Here is an 18,269-nt window from a genome sequence, read left to right on the forward strand (position 1 = left end):
TTTAGGGGGTTTGGTTCTAATTTGTACTGACATCAGTAAAATCACAGACAAGCCACAGGACTACAGGCAGAGCCGGTACCATGCAGATATGACTCCAATTTCCCTCACCCACAGCTACACACACATTGTTATGATCCTCTCCTGATTCTAAAGCTGACCACAATCCAGTTCTGTTGCTGAAATTGGTATTTCGTATGTGACATGTTTCGTATACCCATAGGGACTTGACAAGCCAGAATATACTCATCAGACTCATTCGTGATATAACCCCATAGCTCAAGAACAGAATGGTTCACAGTGTTGCAAAGATTAGTCAAATAGGTCCTATTGTTTTCTGCGGCTCTGCTTTCTGAGAGAGTATTCTGGCAATAAAACACTATACCGCAGCCTCACAGGTGAAAGGATTTATAGATAAAATTCTCTTTTATGACTGCCAGATGTAGAGATCAGTAAAAAGCAAACAAAAACAAAAACAGAAACAAAACCAAAAAACCTTTCTGCAGAAGAGTGAACCAGCCCATCTGATCTGGACAAGCCTGACCCAGAACAACTCTCTGAAATGGTTGCACAGTCATTAGCAACAGTCTGTAACGCAAACAGGAGCCAGTCAGCTAACAAGCCAGATGTCACTGCTGGAAAAATATATATACTACACAGATTGTATTTAGCTGCCAGGTAGGCACTGTGTGCAAATGCTGTCACTGAACAGATACTGAAGAGTGTCATAAGGGAGAGGCCATCAAAATGGGAGGCAGTAGTTCATCAAAATGCATCCAGGTATCATATTGTCAGTCAAGAGGATGAAAATACTGCTGGCAAAATTGTGCCTTTGGCACATTGGGCTGTGCAAAAGGGAAGGAAGGAGAGACTCCAGCAGGTTTCTGAAGTGCAGGCCAGAAAATGGTCTAGGTGAAATGAATTTTGACACTTTTCTTACAGTTCTCTTAGCAGTATGGGGTACTCTCTTCATGTCTTTAAAAAAAAAGTGTAATCAATTATGTAAGGAATAAGGAGATGATTGGGCAAATAAAGCTTAAGAATATGACCGCACTTAGTGTATGTGCTAGACATGGAATGCATGTTGGCAGTCATTGGTCTGGGGGAACAAGCTTTAGTTTTAAACGCTTTTTGTATTAAACCCAAGTTTAGGAGTGTGCTGTTAGGCTGCTACCCTAAGCAGCACTGCATGGGCTGACAAATCTTGGCCCCTTTGGAGCAAAGTGAACAAGGAGCATTGAGCCTCAGTGTGCCCCTCTCCTCTGGGAAGATAAGGGTGAGAAGGAAAAGGTCTTTGTATTTTCTACAAAAATGATCAAGAATTCTTTACATTCTTTACATAAAATGTACCCCTTGCATACAAAAAACTGTAACTGAAGCAAGGTGATACAGAACATGCATAGGTAGGTCTGCAGGAACTGAGAATGAAAATCATACTTTAATGTCTTGCAATATTTTTCTCTCTCTCTTTTTTTTTTTTTTTTTTTTTTTTTTTTTGCTATTCCATGCCTGATTTAATGAAATAAGATCTTAGAAGGTCTGGGAAAACATTATTAACCTGAAAAATAAGAAGCTTAAAACTCTACTGCAGGAGTTTCAGCATTCCTATTCACAACCTTCAATCCACATATCTAGTGGTATGTCTTTAAAGATATATTTTCCTGCTGTTTACTCAGCCACCAAAAACCCACAACCAAAAAACCCACTCACAAATAAAAGATAACTGTGCAGGGGCTAAGATGACCCCTAATAATGTAACCTAACTCTATACAAAGCATTACTGAATGCAAAAAAATAATACCAAAAAGGGAAAAAGTGCTTCACTCTAATCTCCTCTTTCAAGTGACATTAATTTTAGCTCCAATAACAGAAAACATTTCTCAGCTGGAGTACAATTTTGTTTTTAGGGTACGTTCTTTCAGTTAACCCCTCACACTCTCACAAACTTAATCTGCTCTTGCTTCTAGGAGAAATTATCTAGTTAATGTTACAGACAGTCTCAAATCTTAAAGTGGGATTTATCTGTTCTAAGCAAGTTGTCTAACGGCTGTATGTTACACGACCAGCCCAGATTCCCTTAAAAATAATGAAAAAATGCACACTTTCAGAAGACAAAGCACTGGGCTTTGCTATGCCCTATTTCAGGATGAATTGCATTGCCCTTTTGAAGTAGCTATTTTATCTCCTTTGAGCATATAAGAAGGCTGGGGTAATTGCTGTTGTCTAAGGTGCCCATGTTCTAGACCAGCTGCATGAATGGGATCCTGCCCTTAAGCTCATGTGGCCAAAGTAACTAAAAAAATCCATGTTTGCCCCGTTTGTGCTTGAGACGACTGGTATTTCTGTTCTCTCTTGTGAGAGAAGTGCTCGTTTATTTTGCCAAAATGATCAGTCTCAGCAGGAGAGCAGCTTACCAACTCAGAACAAGGATCTTAGTTGCTCTTACCAGAAGGTGCCCTCTGGCCATGTAGGTCCTTGGGGTAGTTTTGACACCCCATGTTTTTGACATCCCATTCATGGGGTAGTTTTACCCCATGTTCTCGTGCAAAATCGAAGTAATGATAGATTGAAAAAGTCAAGAAAGAGCATTGTGCAGTATTTTATAACTTCTTTTCATGTTTTAAGGGGTTCAAATTCTATAAAAATGCAAAGCTATAAGTATCTGGCATTAAAGTGGTCTCTGAAATCTAAAAGCTAAAGAAAATCCTTTTCTTTTTAAAGAAGATGTCTCCAGAAAAGAAGGAATAACTAAAAAATATAATTTGAACATAGACATCCTGATGGTGTGGCTACTTTCAAAATTATACTTCAGAGTATTAACAATATGAGATTTAAAAAGAGAGTGGAACAGAAAATATGTTCAGATCTTTCCAGAGTTCCAGTACTTGTCAAAAGCATATTTGTCAAACCACAAATTAATTTAATTATTAAGGAATTTACATTATTATATATCAAGTATTTGTCAGAGGAGAATTTGACAGACAGGCAGGACATAGAGGAAGGGCAGTTGCTGCTGTGTTGCTCTGTGCTGTGGAGTAGCTAAGGATGTCCCAAAAACCACAGAACCCATACTGCCCTAAGGAGCACTACTTGGCTGAACTGGAGAGAGGGAACGCTGATTTGTGGCCACACTCTGCTGAATGATCCCACAAATTAAATAATGCAACGACTCACTGTATAACTTGCTCTTGGAGCAGTATTTGACAGGAGAAATATCTTTTATTAAACTAATGGATATAATTGTAGGGTGGGCAACGTTTCAGGCACATGATCCCTTATGAGACTGGACAAAGCAGCTGCAAACTCCAGGATAAATAATAGTTAGAATTAATTGTCCTTAGTTTATCCTAATTACATTAATCAATTGGACAATTTGAGAGAAAAAGGGTAATTACTACCAGTGGAGCAGAATTCGGTGGTAGCAGGGAGAGAGGTGAAAGCTTGTTAGCCTCTTGACTGCACAGAAACAATTCCTATTACATTGTTTTACACTTCTTACAAGTGGACTAATTCATAACGTCTGGCAAATCAACAATAGCTCATTTGCTATGGTATCAACATGACTGGAATTCAATGGCATCAGTGGAAAGGGAATTTTTCTGTCCAGACTCTTAGGTTTTGTGCAGTTTCAAGGCCACATCTTCTGCCTGGCCATCTAGAATACACCACAAAACCATCTTCCCAGAAGGATGAACAGTTCACATTTTCTATGATGCTTTTCCATTCTATTTCTAACCTAAGTTTTCCTCCTCTGGAAAAGGAAGTAGAAGGTCAGAATGAGCAAAAAAAGTAACTTCCCTAAGATTTCTTGTATGGGTTGTGATTACTAGAAAAAAAAACATTTCATACCCTCTCTCATCTATGCTTGCAAAGACAACACTAATAACTCAGACAGTTGTGAGAAGCAGCACTGATGACTGACCTGATATTTGTAGTGTCCAGAGGAACAGTCCTTGCCTCCCTTTTACCAGGTCCATTGAAGTACAGAGATTTTCCATCACTGAGCACGCCACAGCCTGTTCCAACCTGACCTCCTGTTATCTTGTACCAGAGAGGGCTTAGCTTCCTCTCAAACCTGTCGAACATCTCACTGTGGTTAGGCACATTAGACACACAGGTTCCATGTGATGCTTCAAGAAAAGAAAAATATATGGGAGATGCTTTGTTGAAACTGTGCTGAAGAGAGTAAAGGTCAGGTACAGAAAATTGACAAATAGTTCTATTGCACCCATGCAAGAGAAAGAACCATGCTTTTTTTTTCAGAAAATGCCATGACAACAGGATTGTACCTTTTCAATCCCTCTTTATAATTTTTTGTAGGCAGAATAAGCCCTCTTCCATTAAACTCTAAGATAGCTTATTTCACTAGGTGAAAAATAGACATGCTTTATATTGATAAGATGTTTTTATGTAAACAGAAAAATATTATCCTTTTAGTTCTTTTTAAACAAATTGAACAAAAGAGGATAGCTTATTGCTTTGTTGGTGTAGGGGGTTGAAAAGAGTGCAGTATGCAACTGGTTGTGTCAATCTCTGTTTTTTCACTGGGTATGTTTTTTTTTGTTTGTTTGTTTGTTTCAGCATAAAAGCCCCAGAAACCACAAGTGAGCAGAATTTTTCGCAGAAGGGCCTGTCAGAACATATGTTCCTTCCTGGTCCCATGCCATCTGATGGCCAGGGGACTCAAAACCAGCAACAATTAATTTGAAGATGTTCCAAAGGTTTTTAAGCAGACTTCTTAGTTTATAATATTTTATTTTGTTTTTGCTTTCATTGCTAGTCCCTTCCCATTTATACAGATGGTGATGTTCAAAGATCGCAGTTGCCAGAAACATCACCGGTGTCTCCTGTCTTCAGCTGCTCTGTTTTGTCTGTACTGGACTCCTGTGCTACATTTCATTTAACGAAAAGAAAAGATTCTTGCTGGCAGCCCATGAAATTTATGTCATCATGTATTTTCCTGGAATACTGTAGAGGAAAAACAAGATGCTAGGCTTACAACAGCAACTCAGACAGTGTTTACTGTTGTACCATCTAAAAAAGGTTGTCTTACCTGTGTAGCCCAAGTCACAAAAACAGACCCCTGAGACGCAGTCCCCGTGACCGCTGCAATAATTGGGACAAGGCTCAGAAATGTAAACACCATCTAAGCCAAAAGGAGGCACACTCTTGTGGGAGCTGCTCTCCTGGATCCAGCGGAATCGAGTTTTGCTGTAGAGGAACAATAACAAAAGGCATGGTATTACTATTCCTAGCTTTAATACCCACTGTACACCTATTGTGATCTTTGCTTAAGACTAAAAGAGCTTTTCCTAGATTAGCAAGCTGATGCCTGGAAAGTATTTCTGACATCCTAGTGTTTGTGCACCTTCACATATGGATATTTTTTCCACATTTTTTGGGGATGTATTTTGATTTGCTCTATTTCTCTGGCCTATATCCACCACTGTGATGCAAAGAACAGATTATGTGGTTTTATCAACTAGAGTAAAAGATTAGTTATGACTCTGAAGATGCCTTTCAGTACTCAGTTCAACCCGAACTGCTAATTACATTTTTAAATCCCAGAATTCAATTTCTTACAGTACTTATGAAAATAACTCAGTAATGGCAGTGATGCAGAGTTTGTTGTGGGATGGTGTATTTTTGAGTAAAAAAACATCAAATAAACTAGATATAGGAAAAATCATCCAATGTCTACAAATAATGGCAGATAAAGTAACCTACAGGATATGTGGACAGAAATACAAAGATTTTATTCTTGGGTGACAACACAAAATTCCTGAAAAACAGCAATCTAATCTCTAACCTCTATAACTAAAACTGTTTCAGGAACTTTGGTGAGCCTACACAAAATTACTCCAGCTGACCCAGTGCATAGGAAATTTATTAAAGAAAAAATATTTTGTTTTTTAATTTTAAGTATTTGGCTTTAAGTTGAATCATTTTGTAGGGAGGAGAGCTGATTTAAAGTCTCATTACCAATCCAATACATTAATCGAGATCTTCCTTGCTATTCTGCCTAATGTATGTATGTATGTGCTTATTGCTTTTTACTTACTATTTACTTACTATTCACGGGGATTTGGTAGGTAGCTGATCATCATACTGGTGCTTTGTACCAGCTGATAAAATGGGATGCTCTCAAGATAATCATGATTTCCAAAGTGACCCATAACAATTCAGTTTTCAACATGCTGGGAGCCTCCTCATACTCCCAATATTTAGATTTTTAATATATTAGCACGAGCTTCTTATTCTTGATCACATTACTGAACATAATGCCAAACAGATTGCTGCTATTGATTCCGCACTGCTTGTTTTGAGTAAATCAAATCAGCTGGTGTCAGATCTGTGCGATTTGGCACCTGCTTTTATTGGCTAATTACTGAAGAAAAGACAAACTTGTTACGGTACATGCTGCTATTTCAGCTCCTTACAGCAAAGGCACCAGCTCCCTTGCTTCACAATATGTTACATACTGAAACTCTGTGCTGGGACTTGAAGATCACACAGAATCACATAATCATCTAGGTTGGAAGAGACCTCCAAGATCACCGAGTCCAACCTCTGACCTAACACTAACAAGTCCTCCACTAAACCATATCACTAAGTTCAACATCTAAACGTCTCTTAAAGACCTCCAGGGATGGTGAAGCAACCACTTCCCTGGGCAGCCCATTCCAATGCCTAACAACCCTTTCCGTAAAGTTCTTCCTAATATCCAACCTAAACCTCCCCTGGCGCAACTTTAGCCCATTCCCCCTCGTCCTGTCACCAGGCATGTGGAAGAATAGACCAACCCCTACCTCGCTACAGCCTCCTTTAAGGTACCCATAGAGAGCGATAAGGTCGCCCCTGAGCCTCCTCTTCTCCAGGCTGAACGATCCCAGCTCCCTCAGCCGCTCCTCGTAAGACTTGTTCTCCAGACCCCTCACCAGCTTTGTTGCCCTTCTCTGGACTTTCTCGAGGACCACCATGTCCTTCTTGTAGCGAGGGGCCCAAAACTGATCACAGTACTTGAGGTGCGGCCTCACCAGAGCCGAGTACAGGGGGACAATCACTTCCCTAGACCTGCTGGCCACACTGCTTCTTATGCAAGCCAGGATCCTGTTGGCCTTCTTGGCCACCTGAGCACACTGCTGGCTCATATTCAGCCGACAGTCAACCAGTACTCCCAGGTCCTTCTCTGCCAGGCAGCTTTCCAACCACTCATCTCCCAGCCTGTAGCTCTGCTTGGGGTTGTTGCGCCCCAGGTGCAGGACCCGGCACTTGGCCTTGTTGAACTTCATACAGCTGACCTCAGCTTCATACAGCTGACCATCGGTCCAGCCTATCCAGATCCTCCTGCAGAGCCTTCCTACCCTCGAGCAGATCGACACACGCACCTAACTTGGTGTCATCTGCAAACTTACTGAGGGTGCACTCAATCCCCTCATCCAGATCATCGATAAAGATATTAAAGAGGACTGGCCCCAGTACTGAGCCCTGGGGGACTCTGCTAGTGACCGGCCTCCAACTGGATTTGACTCCATTCACCACAACTCTTTGGGCCTGGCTATCCAGCCAGTTTTTAACCCAACGAAGCGTACGCCAGTCCAAGCCACGAGCAGCCTGTTTCTTGAGGAGAATGTTGTGGGAAACGGTATCAAAAGCCTTACTGAAGTCAAGGTAGACCACATCCACAGCCTTTCCCTCATCCACTAAGCGTGTCACTTTGTCATAGAAGGAGATCAGGTTCGTCAAGCAGGACCTGCCTTTCATAAACCCATGCTGACTGGGCCTGATCGCCTGGTTGCCCTGTAAGTGCCACGTGATGACACTCAAGATAATCTGCTCCATGAGCTTCCCTGGCACTGAGGTCAAACTAACAGGCCTATAGTTCCCTGGGTCTACCCTCCGGCCCTTCTTGTAGATGGGCGTCACGTTTGCTAGCCGCCAGTCGACTGGGACCTCCCCTGATAGCCAGGACTGCCAATAAATGATGGAAAGCGGCTTGGCCAGCTCCTCCGCCAGTTCTCTCAGTACCCTTGGGTGGATCCCATCCGGCCCCATCGACTTGCGTACATCCAAGTGCTGTAGCAGGTCGCCAACCATTTCCTCGTGGATAGTGAGAGCCACATCCTGCTCCCCATCCCCTTCTACCAGCTCAGGGTACTGGGTATCCAGAGAACAACTGGATTTGCCACTGAAGACTGAGGCAAAGAAGGCATTAAGCACCTCAGCCTTTTCCTCATCTTTTTTAACTAAGTTTCCCGCTGCATCCAGTAAAGGATGGAGACTCTCCTTAGTCCTCTTTGTGTTGATGTATTTGTAAAAACGTTTTTTGTTATCTTTAATGGCAGTAGCCAGATTGAGCTCCAGCTGAGCTTTGGCCTTTCTAATTTTGTCCCTGCACAGCCTCGCAACATCCTTATAGTCCTTGTGAGTGGCCTGCCCTCTTTTCCAAAGATTATAAACCCTCTTTTTTCTCCTAAGCTCAAGCCACAACTCTGTTCAGCCAGGCCGGTCTTCTTCCGCGTTGGCTTGTCTTTGGGCACGTAGGGACAGACCGCTCCTGAGTCATTAAGATTTCCTTCCTGAAGAGTGCCCAGCCTTCCTGGACTCCTCTGCCCTTCAGAACCACCTCCCAAGGGACTCTGCCAACCAGTGTCCTGAACAGCTCAAAGTCAGCCCTCTGGAAGTCCAATACAGCGGTTTTACACGTGAGATGAGAAGATGAGAAGCCTGTAGCAGGAGGATGGGGCTGAAACCTAGGGGCAACACGAAAGCCACTGCCTAGAGAGAGAGACACAGGAGCCAGCAGGCTTAGGGGACTTCTGCTGCTGATGGCATGCAGTGCAGATAGCAAAGGGTCTCTTTGCCCGGTGGTAAGTGTAAAATTAATCCTGTTGAAATGGCTTATTTGATTTAAATGACTTATCACCCTCTTGCTGGCTTCTCTGACCCAACTGATATGCCTAAAGAAAGACGGCACCACAATGAAGAGATTGATGTCAAATTAATATGTTGTGATCCCCTTGTTGCTTTGTAATTTAATTTTATAGATGGTTTGACAACTTAAAAATGGAAAGATTCTCCCTGTTTTGGAGAGCATAATATATTTTTTCCCAGACCTGCAGATTTTTAACACTGATTTTACTCACAGCTTGCAACTTTTTCCTAACATAGCCTCAAAGGACAGGCAGCTAATTCGCCGCTGGCTTATAGCGTAGAGTACCTGGCTGCAAGTGACCTTGGGATAACAATAGTAATTCTTGTCCAGTCCTCAAAGTCTCCTGTGTGATACACGGTTGGCTCGCTCAGCTCACGGGAGCTTCCCTCACATCCTTTTGTGCCTGGAGATGCAGGATAGCAGCCTTCCTTCACGAGTGACCAGAAGAGCCCAGCATCATGGGAGTACTGCAGCAGAACAGGAGCAGAGCTGCTGTACTGGTTAGTACAGCCAATGTTCAGCTGAAAAAAGCAAAGCATCAGATATGAGCTGAAGAAACCTAAGCTGTTATTTATCATTATTGTCTGCAAAGCACCTTTGACTTTCTATTTTGGAAGGCTTAACTCTGAACACTTCCTTTGAACCCTGCTGGCAAACAGTGGCTGGTGCTTAGAGTCTGAGTCCTACACATATACAACATTTCTCTGTAAAAATTACCACCCTTCACTCAGATTGCTAGGTTCAACAAAATGTGCAAAGAACGTAACACATTTTTCAAAGGTCCTGCTACGTAGCAGGCCACAAATAACAAACTCTGTACAGGTACCTGTGTGCCCAGGAGGAAGGGGAAGAGCTGTATCCTCTGATATAACCCACTGCAGTGCACCCCAATGTGCCAGACTGACTCCAGGGTACCCCTTGCCCTACGCTGCAACCCTTGATCATGGCCAAGTCATTTTCAGAATAATGTTGGTGAGCTGGCACTGCATTTCTGGTGCCCAGAAATGAGCAAAATTGGAGGCAGTAGAAAAATGAATACTAAAATGTGAAATGAAAACATTACTAAGACAAAAATCAACTGTTTGTTTTGTTTTCAGCTTCATTTTCAAGCTATCAGAAAAATATTAGTTTTTACAATATTATATTGCAGAAATTCTACTTGAGCTGTAGAATGTGGAATATAAAACAAAATCATTCATCTAAAATGAAATAGCTTTGACAACTGACTGTCTTTGGTTTATCAATGCAAAATTATTTCAGGCATCTATTTAAAATGGAAATTTCACAAACTCAGGAAAGCATTTAACCATATGTTTAAAATTAAAGCATGCAAATAAGACTAACACATTTCTGTGCAGGCCAGTTTAAAAGCTTTCCAAAAAAGAGAGGAGTATAAATTAAGGCCTTAAACAATAGAAGAACTCACTATTTTCTGACACATATTGTTGATGTTATGTATATTTATATTACATTGCCAATGGCTTCAGTGATGGAAGGTGTATGAATTGTTTTTAGGTATTGCTTTTTCAGACTGAACAATTTTTGCATTGCTGTTGACCATAAAACCTAGAGAATGAAGACTTAGTCACTGAAGTAGTGGAAAATGGTCAAGAGGCAAACAACATCTTTTTCAGGCTAAATGGTATTTACGTATCACAGTATTTTGGCTTTTAGAGAGTTTAAGGTATAAAACTGCAAACAATACTCATTTGGAAATTGTACTGCCGTCCCTCAGTTTGTACAGCATTTCATTAGCATAACTTTTAGATGGAATGAGATTTTTTACAAATCCTATTATTTCTAACCAACTTTACTATTTACAGGACTGTGGGAATTATATTTGAAAAGCTGCCTGTAAACAACTGATCTCTTTAATAATTCCGCTTGTAAATTATTCAGTGTCTGTATCCACCAATTATGTAAGGACCATGTATTTGTGGTGAGCTCATTAAAATTGCATTGCAACCAACCTCCAGAATTCACCAATGGGATTTCATTATAAACTCAATAAAATTTTGATTAGGGTTCAGAAACAAGAGCTTGTCAAAGCAAATACACTTTCTTTGGAGCCCATATTCTGTTGCATTGTCAGACCACTAAAATTTTTGTAAGCCCTATAAAGAAGAGAACACTAATTGAAGCCTATATTTGCTGACTATAAAAGTAATTATTTGAAAAACCCACTCTGGAGTACAGAGCAGCTTGTAAGTCCTTAAATAGTTTAATATACAAAAAAATGTACACAAACCACATTGGAGCTTTTGTAGTCGCAGATGGGATAAATCCTTTTCCCCTTGACAGTGCAGTAGCATTTCCTGGTACTGACTCAAATATAATGACAGTCACTTCAACCCACTTGTGAAACTCATTAACGAACAACAAGGCTTTAAAATTTCTCCAGAGGGGGAAGAAACTCTCCTGCACCAAGGTTTCAGCTATTCCATTGGAAAGCAGCATCATATTTTATAGTGTATGAATTCATACTTGAGCTCTACACATCTTTTTACAGTCTTATAATTTATTACATTGTTTTGAACTATGACCCAATGACTTCTTGCAAGTATTGAATAAGGGGAGTTTCACTGATATTCTGGGATTTGAAGGGACTTATATTTAAGGAATACCTTGAACTGCAGGACATATCCAGGCTTCAGCGTTAAATCTCTAGTCACTGCAAATCGGTCTCCATCTGATTTACCAAACAGCATGGCAGAGGGGGTGGCAGAGCAGAAAGTTTCATTTTTGGTCATCCCTTCATTGGCCAACATTAACCACACACTCATCTGGTTCATAGGATAATCAAATGCTGGCTTTTCATAAAAGTTCTGTTAGAAAGGAAAAGAAAAGCAACAAAAACAAGTACAACCTCCTTGCAGTGTGGTTCCAGAATATTTTCCAAAATTATCAAATTTTGTGATTTGCTTTTTCTGTGGTTGTCCAAAAATTGTAATTGTCAAAATTTGTCTTGACTTTCTGAGGAGATGATACATAATTACATTATCGATTGTAAAAATTAGGAGTCTGATGGTATTATGGTAAGAACCAGCTTGGTACCATGCAGAGAGAGACGCAGCTGCAAGCACTACAAATGTCTCTTTAACTATGCTCAATATTTTCAAAGAAAATTAAATTCAGAAAAATTTCTACTAACGGAGAGGACAGCTCCTGTTTCATGGTGATACACAGAGACTACTCTTGATTATTACCTGTGGTAAGGTGGGATTTACAACGGGAATTATGTGTTTCTGCTTCTCTGACAAAATGATGATGTCATCGATAGCCCACTGATCATACCCTTCCCCTGAAAACACAGGCTGCCACCACCGAAACCTGGTGCAAGGAGTCTTAGCTGCAGCCGGCAGCTCCAGATAGACAAACCTGAAAAACAGAAATTCAGCAGGACTTTAAGGGAACACTGTAGAGAAATGGGAAAAATACCACTAAATAGGAAAAAAAGGCAGGAAAGCCATTTGTCTTCCCAAGAAACTGTTATGTATGATGGACACTGCTTTCCTGGAAATGGCTGAACATCTGCCTGCCAATGGAAGTATGGACTGTTGCTCTTGATTACTCCAAAGGGGTAAATGTTTTGCCTAAAACTAATGTATTGGATGGCCAGGTAATGAATATTTCAGTGCATAGCTGGGTACATGCTTATTTGCTGGAAGTTTCCTGTAATTTTGACAAAGTAGAGACAAAGTAAAGTTAAACAGTTTTATACTTTCAAGTGCTTAGATCACTTTCAGAAAAAGACAGTTTGCTGAGTTACAATAGTTCTTCTGGAAAATTGTTCATTGCAAGGCAAAATGAAGAGATGCATGGATAAAATTACCAACTATGGTAATAGAAATCATGTTAATACCTATGCAATTTCAATTGCAATTTCAATTTGCACTGACAAGCTATCTTCAGGTTTTCTAAGGCCCATTTTCACTAGTTTTTTTCCTTCATTGTGACAGGAGTTTACTGTGTCAGTCTGGAAAAGTTTCCACATAAAGATGGCTTATAAGCACTATAGCTTAAAATGTATTTTCATGTTTTCATAGACTAAGAAACAGTTTTCTTAAAGAGATGATGCAGTGTGGATTTAACTGATTTAATTTAGACCAAAATTATACCTGGGTTTACTGAAGTCAGAGAAATACATTTCTGCTAGCAGCTGCCAGTTGATTCCACCGTTATTGCTGTACTGCAGCAGCACACCTTCTTCTCTGCTGTCTGGTTTATTGCATGAAGAGCTGTCTCCTCCTATCTGGATGTAAAACTGAACGAAATCCACCCAGGTAGTGTCCAAATCCCAGCTTACCAACTGTCTTTTCCCAGCCTACAATAGAAAGAAAGAAAAGAAATGGGAAAAATAATATTAAATATGACACCTTCACTGCAAATTGGCATATTTTAAAGTCAAGCACAGATGAATATTGTACAGAAACATGAAGCATTTTGTGTTAACATGACATTTCTTTCTCTTTAGGACAATGGTTCTGTCTGGCCATCCTTTATGTCTTAATTTCTCTGGTGTGATCCCACAAGCATTTTTATTATTACAGACACAACATTTCAACACAAAACACAACTTCACAAAACAATTTCAACACAAATAACTTCTTTCTTTCCTTGTTCTCCTGACTCCTTCATGGTACCAAATACCTTTGGAAGACACAGGGCAGACCCTGGGTATCACAAACCAACTAGGGCTAAATGTTTAAGCATTCAACTTTTATATGATAGAACATAAAGCAGTAAAAAGACATTTCTGGTCTCATTTCTCTTGCATTGTATAGTGTTGTTGAGTCACCTGAAATTATACTACTGATAATGTCTATTGCATTTCACGAAAGGAGAGTATCTCAGAAGCTAGAGTCTGATTTATTTGGTTATTTATTCATTTACCTAGCAATCAAATTCAATTATGTTCAGATACTTGTGTTTTATATCCTCATATATTTTAAACTTAAATTATCCTGAGCTTGTCTCTGTCTCATCAAGTTTTAGGTCCTTATAACAACCAAAAGTATACACACACACACTTTTATTTTGTCAGTTGCACTTAGGCATTTTCTCTCTATTGTCCCGTTGGTCCTCTGTTGGTGAGGATGGGTGACTTCACCTTCAGTTCGCAGTCTTTTTTCTTTTTACATTCATGGCATTCAAGGTACCATTGCTACTTGATCCTCCTCTCTACAGTTATGTGGCATTCATTTCTCCAGCTGCTACCCTGTGCTATATGCACAGAGAACAGCCTTCCCACATGTTGGCATCAGCCCATTTGACAGGTTTCCTTCCAGTTACTTCTTCAAAAGCGTGTAGGATTTACAGCAGTGAAATTCATCTCCTACTCCAGAACTGGGGAGGAGCGTTTTCCCTACATGCCTCATGTTACTAGGATTTATTCATACACAAACCCATGTTCTTTTACTAGTAAGTATTGTAAATCTGAAGTTTCTTAACTAAAACCTGTGGATTTAGTTTCAGCATAGCTGAGAGAAAAAATAGCCTTAGAAAATGTAGTGAACAGTATTCCCGAGGACGTTTTTGAGTTCTAGCAGGAAACAGGTCTTGGACACCTATGCTGCGGTTAAGGTGGTCACTCTGTGCTTGCTGGCAAAAAGAAGACAGAGCATATTCAGCTAAAAGAAGCCTTGATGTGTAAGAACCTTTTACTATAACTGGAATTCTCTCCTGCCCCTTCCACCCTCCTTGCTTGAGGCTGAGCTTGTGGGCTTGCACAGCAACAGGCTTGAACAATTATGATACATGTTATAAACCTGCCTGCGGTGAGACAGAATGAAGGGTGAGAGCATTGTCCCTGTAAAGGTGACCTGCACGCCCCCCGCCTGGCACAGCCCTCCACCAGCACAGTGATGTGCTGCCACAAGCTGCTACAGGCAGGGCAAAGCCAAATATGCGCAGCTGGAGAGGGGACATGGGTATGATATTTCTGCATTCATTAAAACTGGCTGCAACCTGGATTCATCTACATTAACAGTGAGAACACCTCCCAAAATGCAGCAGGATTGGCAACATGCCTACTGGCTCTGATTACCTAAAAATCACAGATTCCTGTCCAAGCACAAAAAGGGATTAAAAAGATAAACTTGGGCTAAGTTGTAAAACAATGATTAATTTTAAGCAGAATTTACATTTTCCCTGTCTCTCGCTCATACATCCATGATCCTCCTGACAATTTTCAAGTCTGAGATAAACCAGTGTCATGGATCTAGCTGGACATAAGTAACAAAATTTAAGAGCTGGTTCCCAGCCAGTGCTTGGATGGTGCCATGAGAATGAGATGGGCTCAGTCTTGGATGCAGCTCATCCAAGCTTCCCAGTGCAGCCCTGCATGGCTAATACTGGTCCAGGGCACTGTGCCATGACACTGGTAATATCTTGGGCATTCACTTTTGCAAACTTTTTTCTTTGTGAGACCGACAAGAATTTGAAGTTGTCTTAATCAAATCAGACTACATGATCTTAGATTTCCAACCTAAATAATTCCATTATTCTATGGATAATAAAGATGTCAACACCATTTGTGTCCCATGGGCAGATATGTCCCAGTTGACTGATTGAGATCTGGGTGTAAAATTATTCTGAATACTTTTTCCATGTCTACACCATCCCTACCCCAAACTGGCTCTGCCTGCCAAAGGGTTAACCACAGAACCAGGTTAATTGAGAAAGGGCATGAGTTACATAAAGCCTCAAAGGAATTGCAGGGTCTAATTGAAAGAGCTCTCTATATTCCAACACACCTACAGTTGATTAAAATGAGTTGGAAAACAAAAGATAGAGGGTTGGCAGAACAAAGCCAACAATAATTCTGGTAGTAGTGATTGATTACGGCAGTAAACATTAGACATTCAAATAAAAAGTAGCTATTTCAGCAACTGCAAAGAAACAGAGCCTGTGAATACAAGCTCCCAAAACAATACAGAACTGTTGGGCAACTACAAAAATAATTTTTGTAATGTTTATCACCATGGCCACCTAGACACCTTGAAAAAGATCTAAACAGAAATTAAATAAGCCACCTTCAGCTGATGGCACAGAGACTGCTACTACTCAAGAAATGAATGATAACCTAACCCGTAGAGATCAATAGAAAGAAGACAAGAATTTCAAAATGAGATTTTCACTCCTCCTTAGCAGAAATCAGAAGAAAGATCATAGCAGGTTAATTCTAATTTAGCAAACTACTTTGAGAAACTTGGCATAAGGAACTGAGCCAGAAGGAAAAACATCTAACAGAGAAGACAATTATATAAAAAAAAATCCAATTATCACAATTAGCTAGTTATACTGATTGGTCTATTATGAAATTTTCAGCACAGAGCTGCATTTCCAGGGGAGCTGGATGTGAGACTGTGCAGGAGTGCTGAAAATTATTTGATGACTTAGATTTTTATAATGAGGTAAACAACATATGATTACATAGCATTGCATATTGGTTTATTCTTCTGGGACTAATCCGGTTCTCATGACAGCAGTGGCAATTTGATCAAACCCTTAAAAGAGAAGCATGTATCTGCATTTTATACCCTTCCTTTCAATTAAGAACGACAACAACAACAACAACAACAATAAAAACACACAACCCAACACAACAGAATTAGAACTGAGGAGCAACAATGAAAAATAAATCTGTGATTACAACCCATAATCTTACACCTGATCATAAAGAGCTCTTTTCATTTTAGTTATAATTGCTATTAATTAGCAGATCTCCCTGTATCTTATTCGTGGTATATTACTTTTATCTGTAAAACTTCCAGGTCATACAACAGAATATTCTCCTACAGGCTAACCAGGCACTTTCTAAAAGTCTGGAGGGGTTGCTTTTTCACTAGTTTTGGTCCTTTGACCTCAACGTAAGCTCTTGGTCCTCCCTGAAAGCCAACCTTTTTTGGTGCCTCTCCCAGAACATTACAGAACAGAGACAAATGGGTGTTGGGGATTGCTGAGAAAAAGCTGAGTCTCAAAACAGAAAACGCCCAATTAAGACAATATTAATGTATGCACTTCCCAACACACTGGCAATTTACTTCCTTCCATTACAGGAGGGATTTCTTGGATACATAACGCACATCACCCCCTATCTCTTTTGATTGCTTTGTTTTTTACCTGCAGAGAACAGCTGTGCTGTTTAATGCACTTCTCATGCTGCTCAGAGCTTTCTGCCACTTTCCTTTTCTTTGTCATATAACCCCATCATGTTCCTTTCAAACCTACATTACTACACGCCTTTCTCAGTCTCCCATTCCTTGTTGGTACCTTGTTGAAGTAGAGTGAGGAGCCAGATGAGATGACCCCACAGCCTTCTTCAGGCTTTACAATCTCTCCCCCAATAACTTCCTGCCACTCTGTCTTCAGGCCATCTGGGTTCTCAAAATCAGACATGATAGTTGAAGGAAGGGGATTTTCAGGCTGACATTCAGTACCCTGAAACCCCGAGTCACACCTAGAAGGAAGCATAAGCATAACAACCTTTTAAAGACCTTATTTAATGCTCACAGTTACTTAAGACCTTTTAAAATTACATGTGAAAAAGTCTATCATTCTAGAATTGGAATTTTGGATCCGGGAAACAAGCTGGAATAGCTGGATAACTGGAAATAAGCTATATTTTATTTCTAAAAAAACCCTTCAGTGTCCAGAGAGCTTGAAGCTGGCAGGCAGCACTCTGTTCCCTTGGCATTGCAGCTGTCTGACAGCATCTGCAAAGTAGCGCTGAGTCGGTTCCTGGGGACTGTCTGACGCAGCGTAACAGCTCCAGCTGTGAACTGGTTCACCAGGACACCTATAGCTGGGCAGCCCCATGCCACGGAAAGCTCCTCCACTGCATGGATCTCCCAAAGGTATGGGCTCCTGGGCAGAGAGGGGTGGAGCAAGCAGCTTTTAATATTGCTTTAGTGGTTTAACTCTCATTTTTTTTTAAAATACATTTAAGAAAAAACAGAAAAAAAAAAGTATACAAAATAACAGAATACCTAAGTATCAGGAGACCAATAGCTTGTTGAACTTGCAAATGCTTTGTACCTGCAAACACCGTGGTCGCACCAGCCGTGTCCACTGCACATGTTGGGACACTGCTGTCCGATGTAGATGTTGTCTAAGGCCCACTCATCCTGCGCTGTGTAGTAGCACTGACTCCAGCGGAAACGTGTAGCACTGGACCTTCAAACCAATAACAATGCTTTAATTTGGATGCTTTACAGAACTGTAGGAAAAAAAATCAACCATAAAAAATAAAAGTTGATATCACAATCACTGTCCAGCCTGGCACTGGAATAACCAAAGACAGATTCCTGTAAATGACCCTTCTGTGTGATGTAAC

The 18,269-nt window shown here is 40.5% G+C and overlaps 1 protein-coding gene across 1 annotated transcript in view; it reads right to left on the minus strand.

The window, feature by feature from the left end:
• RELN (reelin) overlaps positions 1 to 18,269 on the minus strand; it is a 293,615-nt gene that overhangs the window by 59,078 nt on the left and 216,268 nt on the right. Inside the window, exons 23-30 of the mRNA XM_080575334.1 lie at positions 17,972 to 18,109; positions 17,207 to 17,393; positions 13,051 to 13,256; positions 12,139 to 12,310; positions 11,557 to 11,757; positions 9,218 to 9,453; positions 5,051 to 5,208; positions 3,920 to 4,127 (exon numbers count right to left, since the gene is read on the minus strand). Of these exons, the coding sequence (XP_080431460.1) occupies positions 3,920 to 4,127; positions 5,051 to 5,208; positions 9,218 to 9,453; positions 11,557 to 11,757; positions 12,139 to 12,310; positions 13,051 to 13,256; positions 17,207 to 17,393; positions 17,972 to 18,109 (1,506 nt within the window). The remainder of the gene's footprint in view (positions 1 to 3,919; positions 4,128 to 5,050; positions 5,209 to 9,217; positions 9,454 to 11,556; positions 11,758 to 12,138; positions 12,311 to 13,050; positions 13,257 to 17,206; positions 17,394 to 17,971; positions 18,110 to 18,269) is intronic.

This window comes from Anser brachyrhynchus (assembly GCF_964034855.1).
Source record: "Anser brachyrhynchus genome assembly, chromosome: 1".
Taxonomy (NCBI): Eukaryota; Metazoa; Chordata; class Aves; order Anseriformes; family Anatidae; genus Anser; species Anser brachyrhynchus.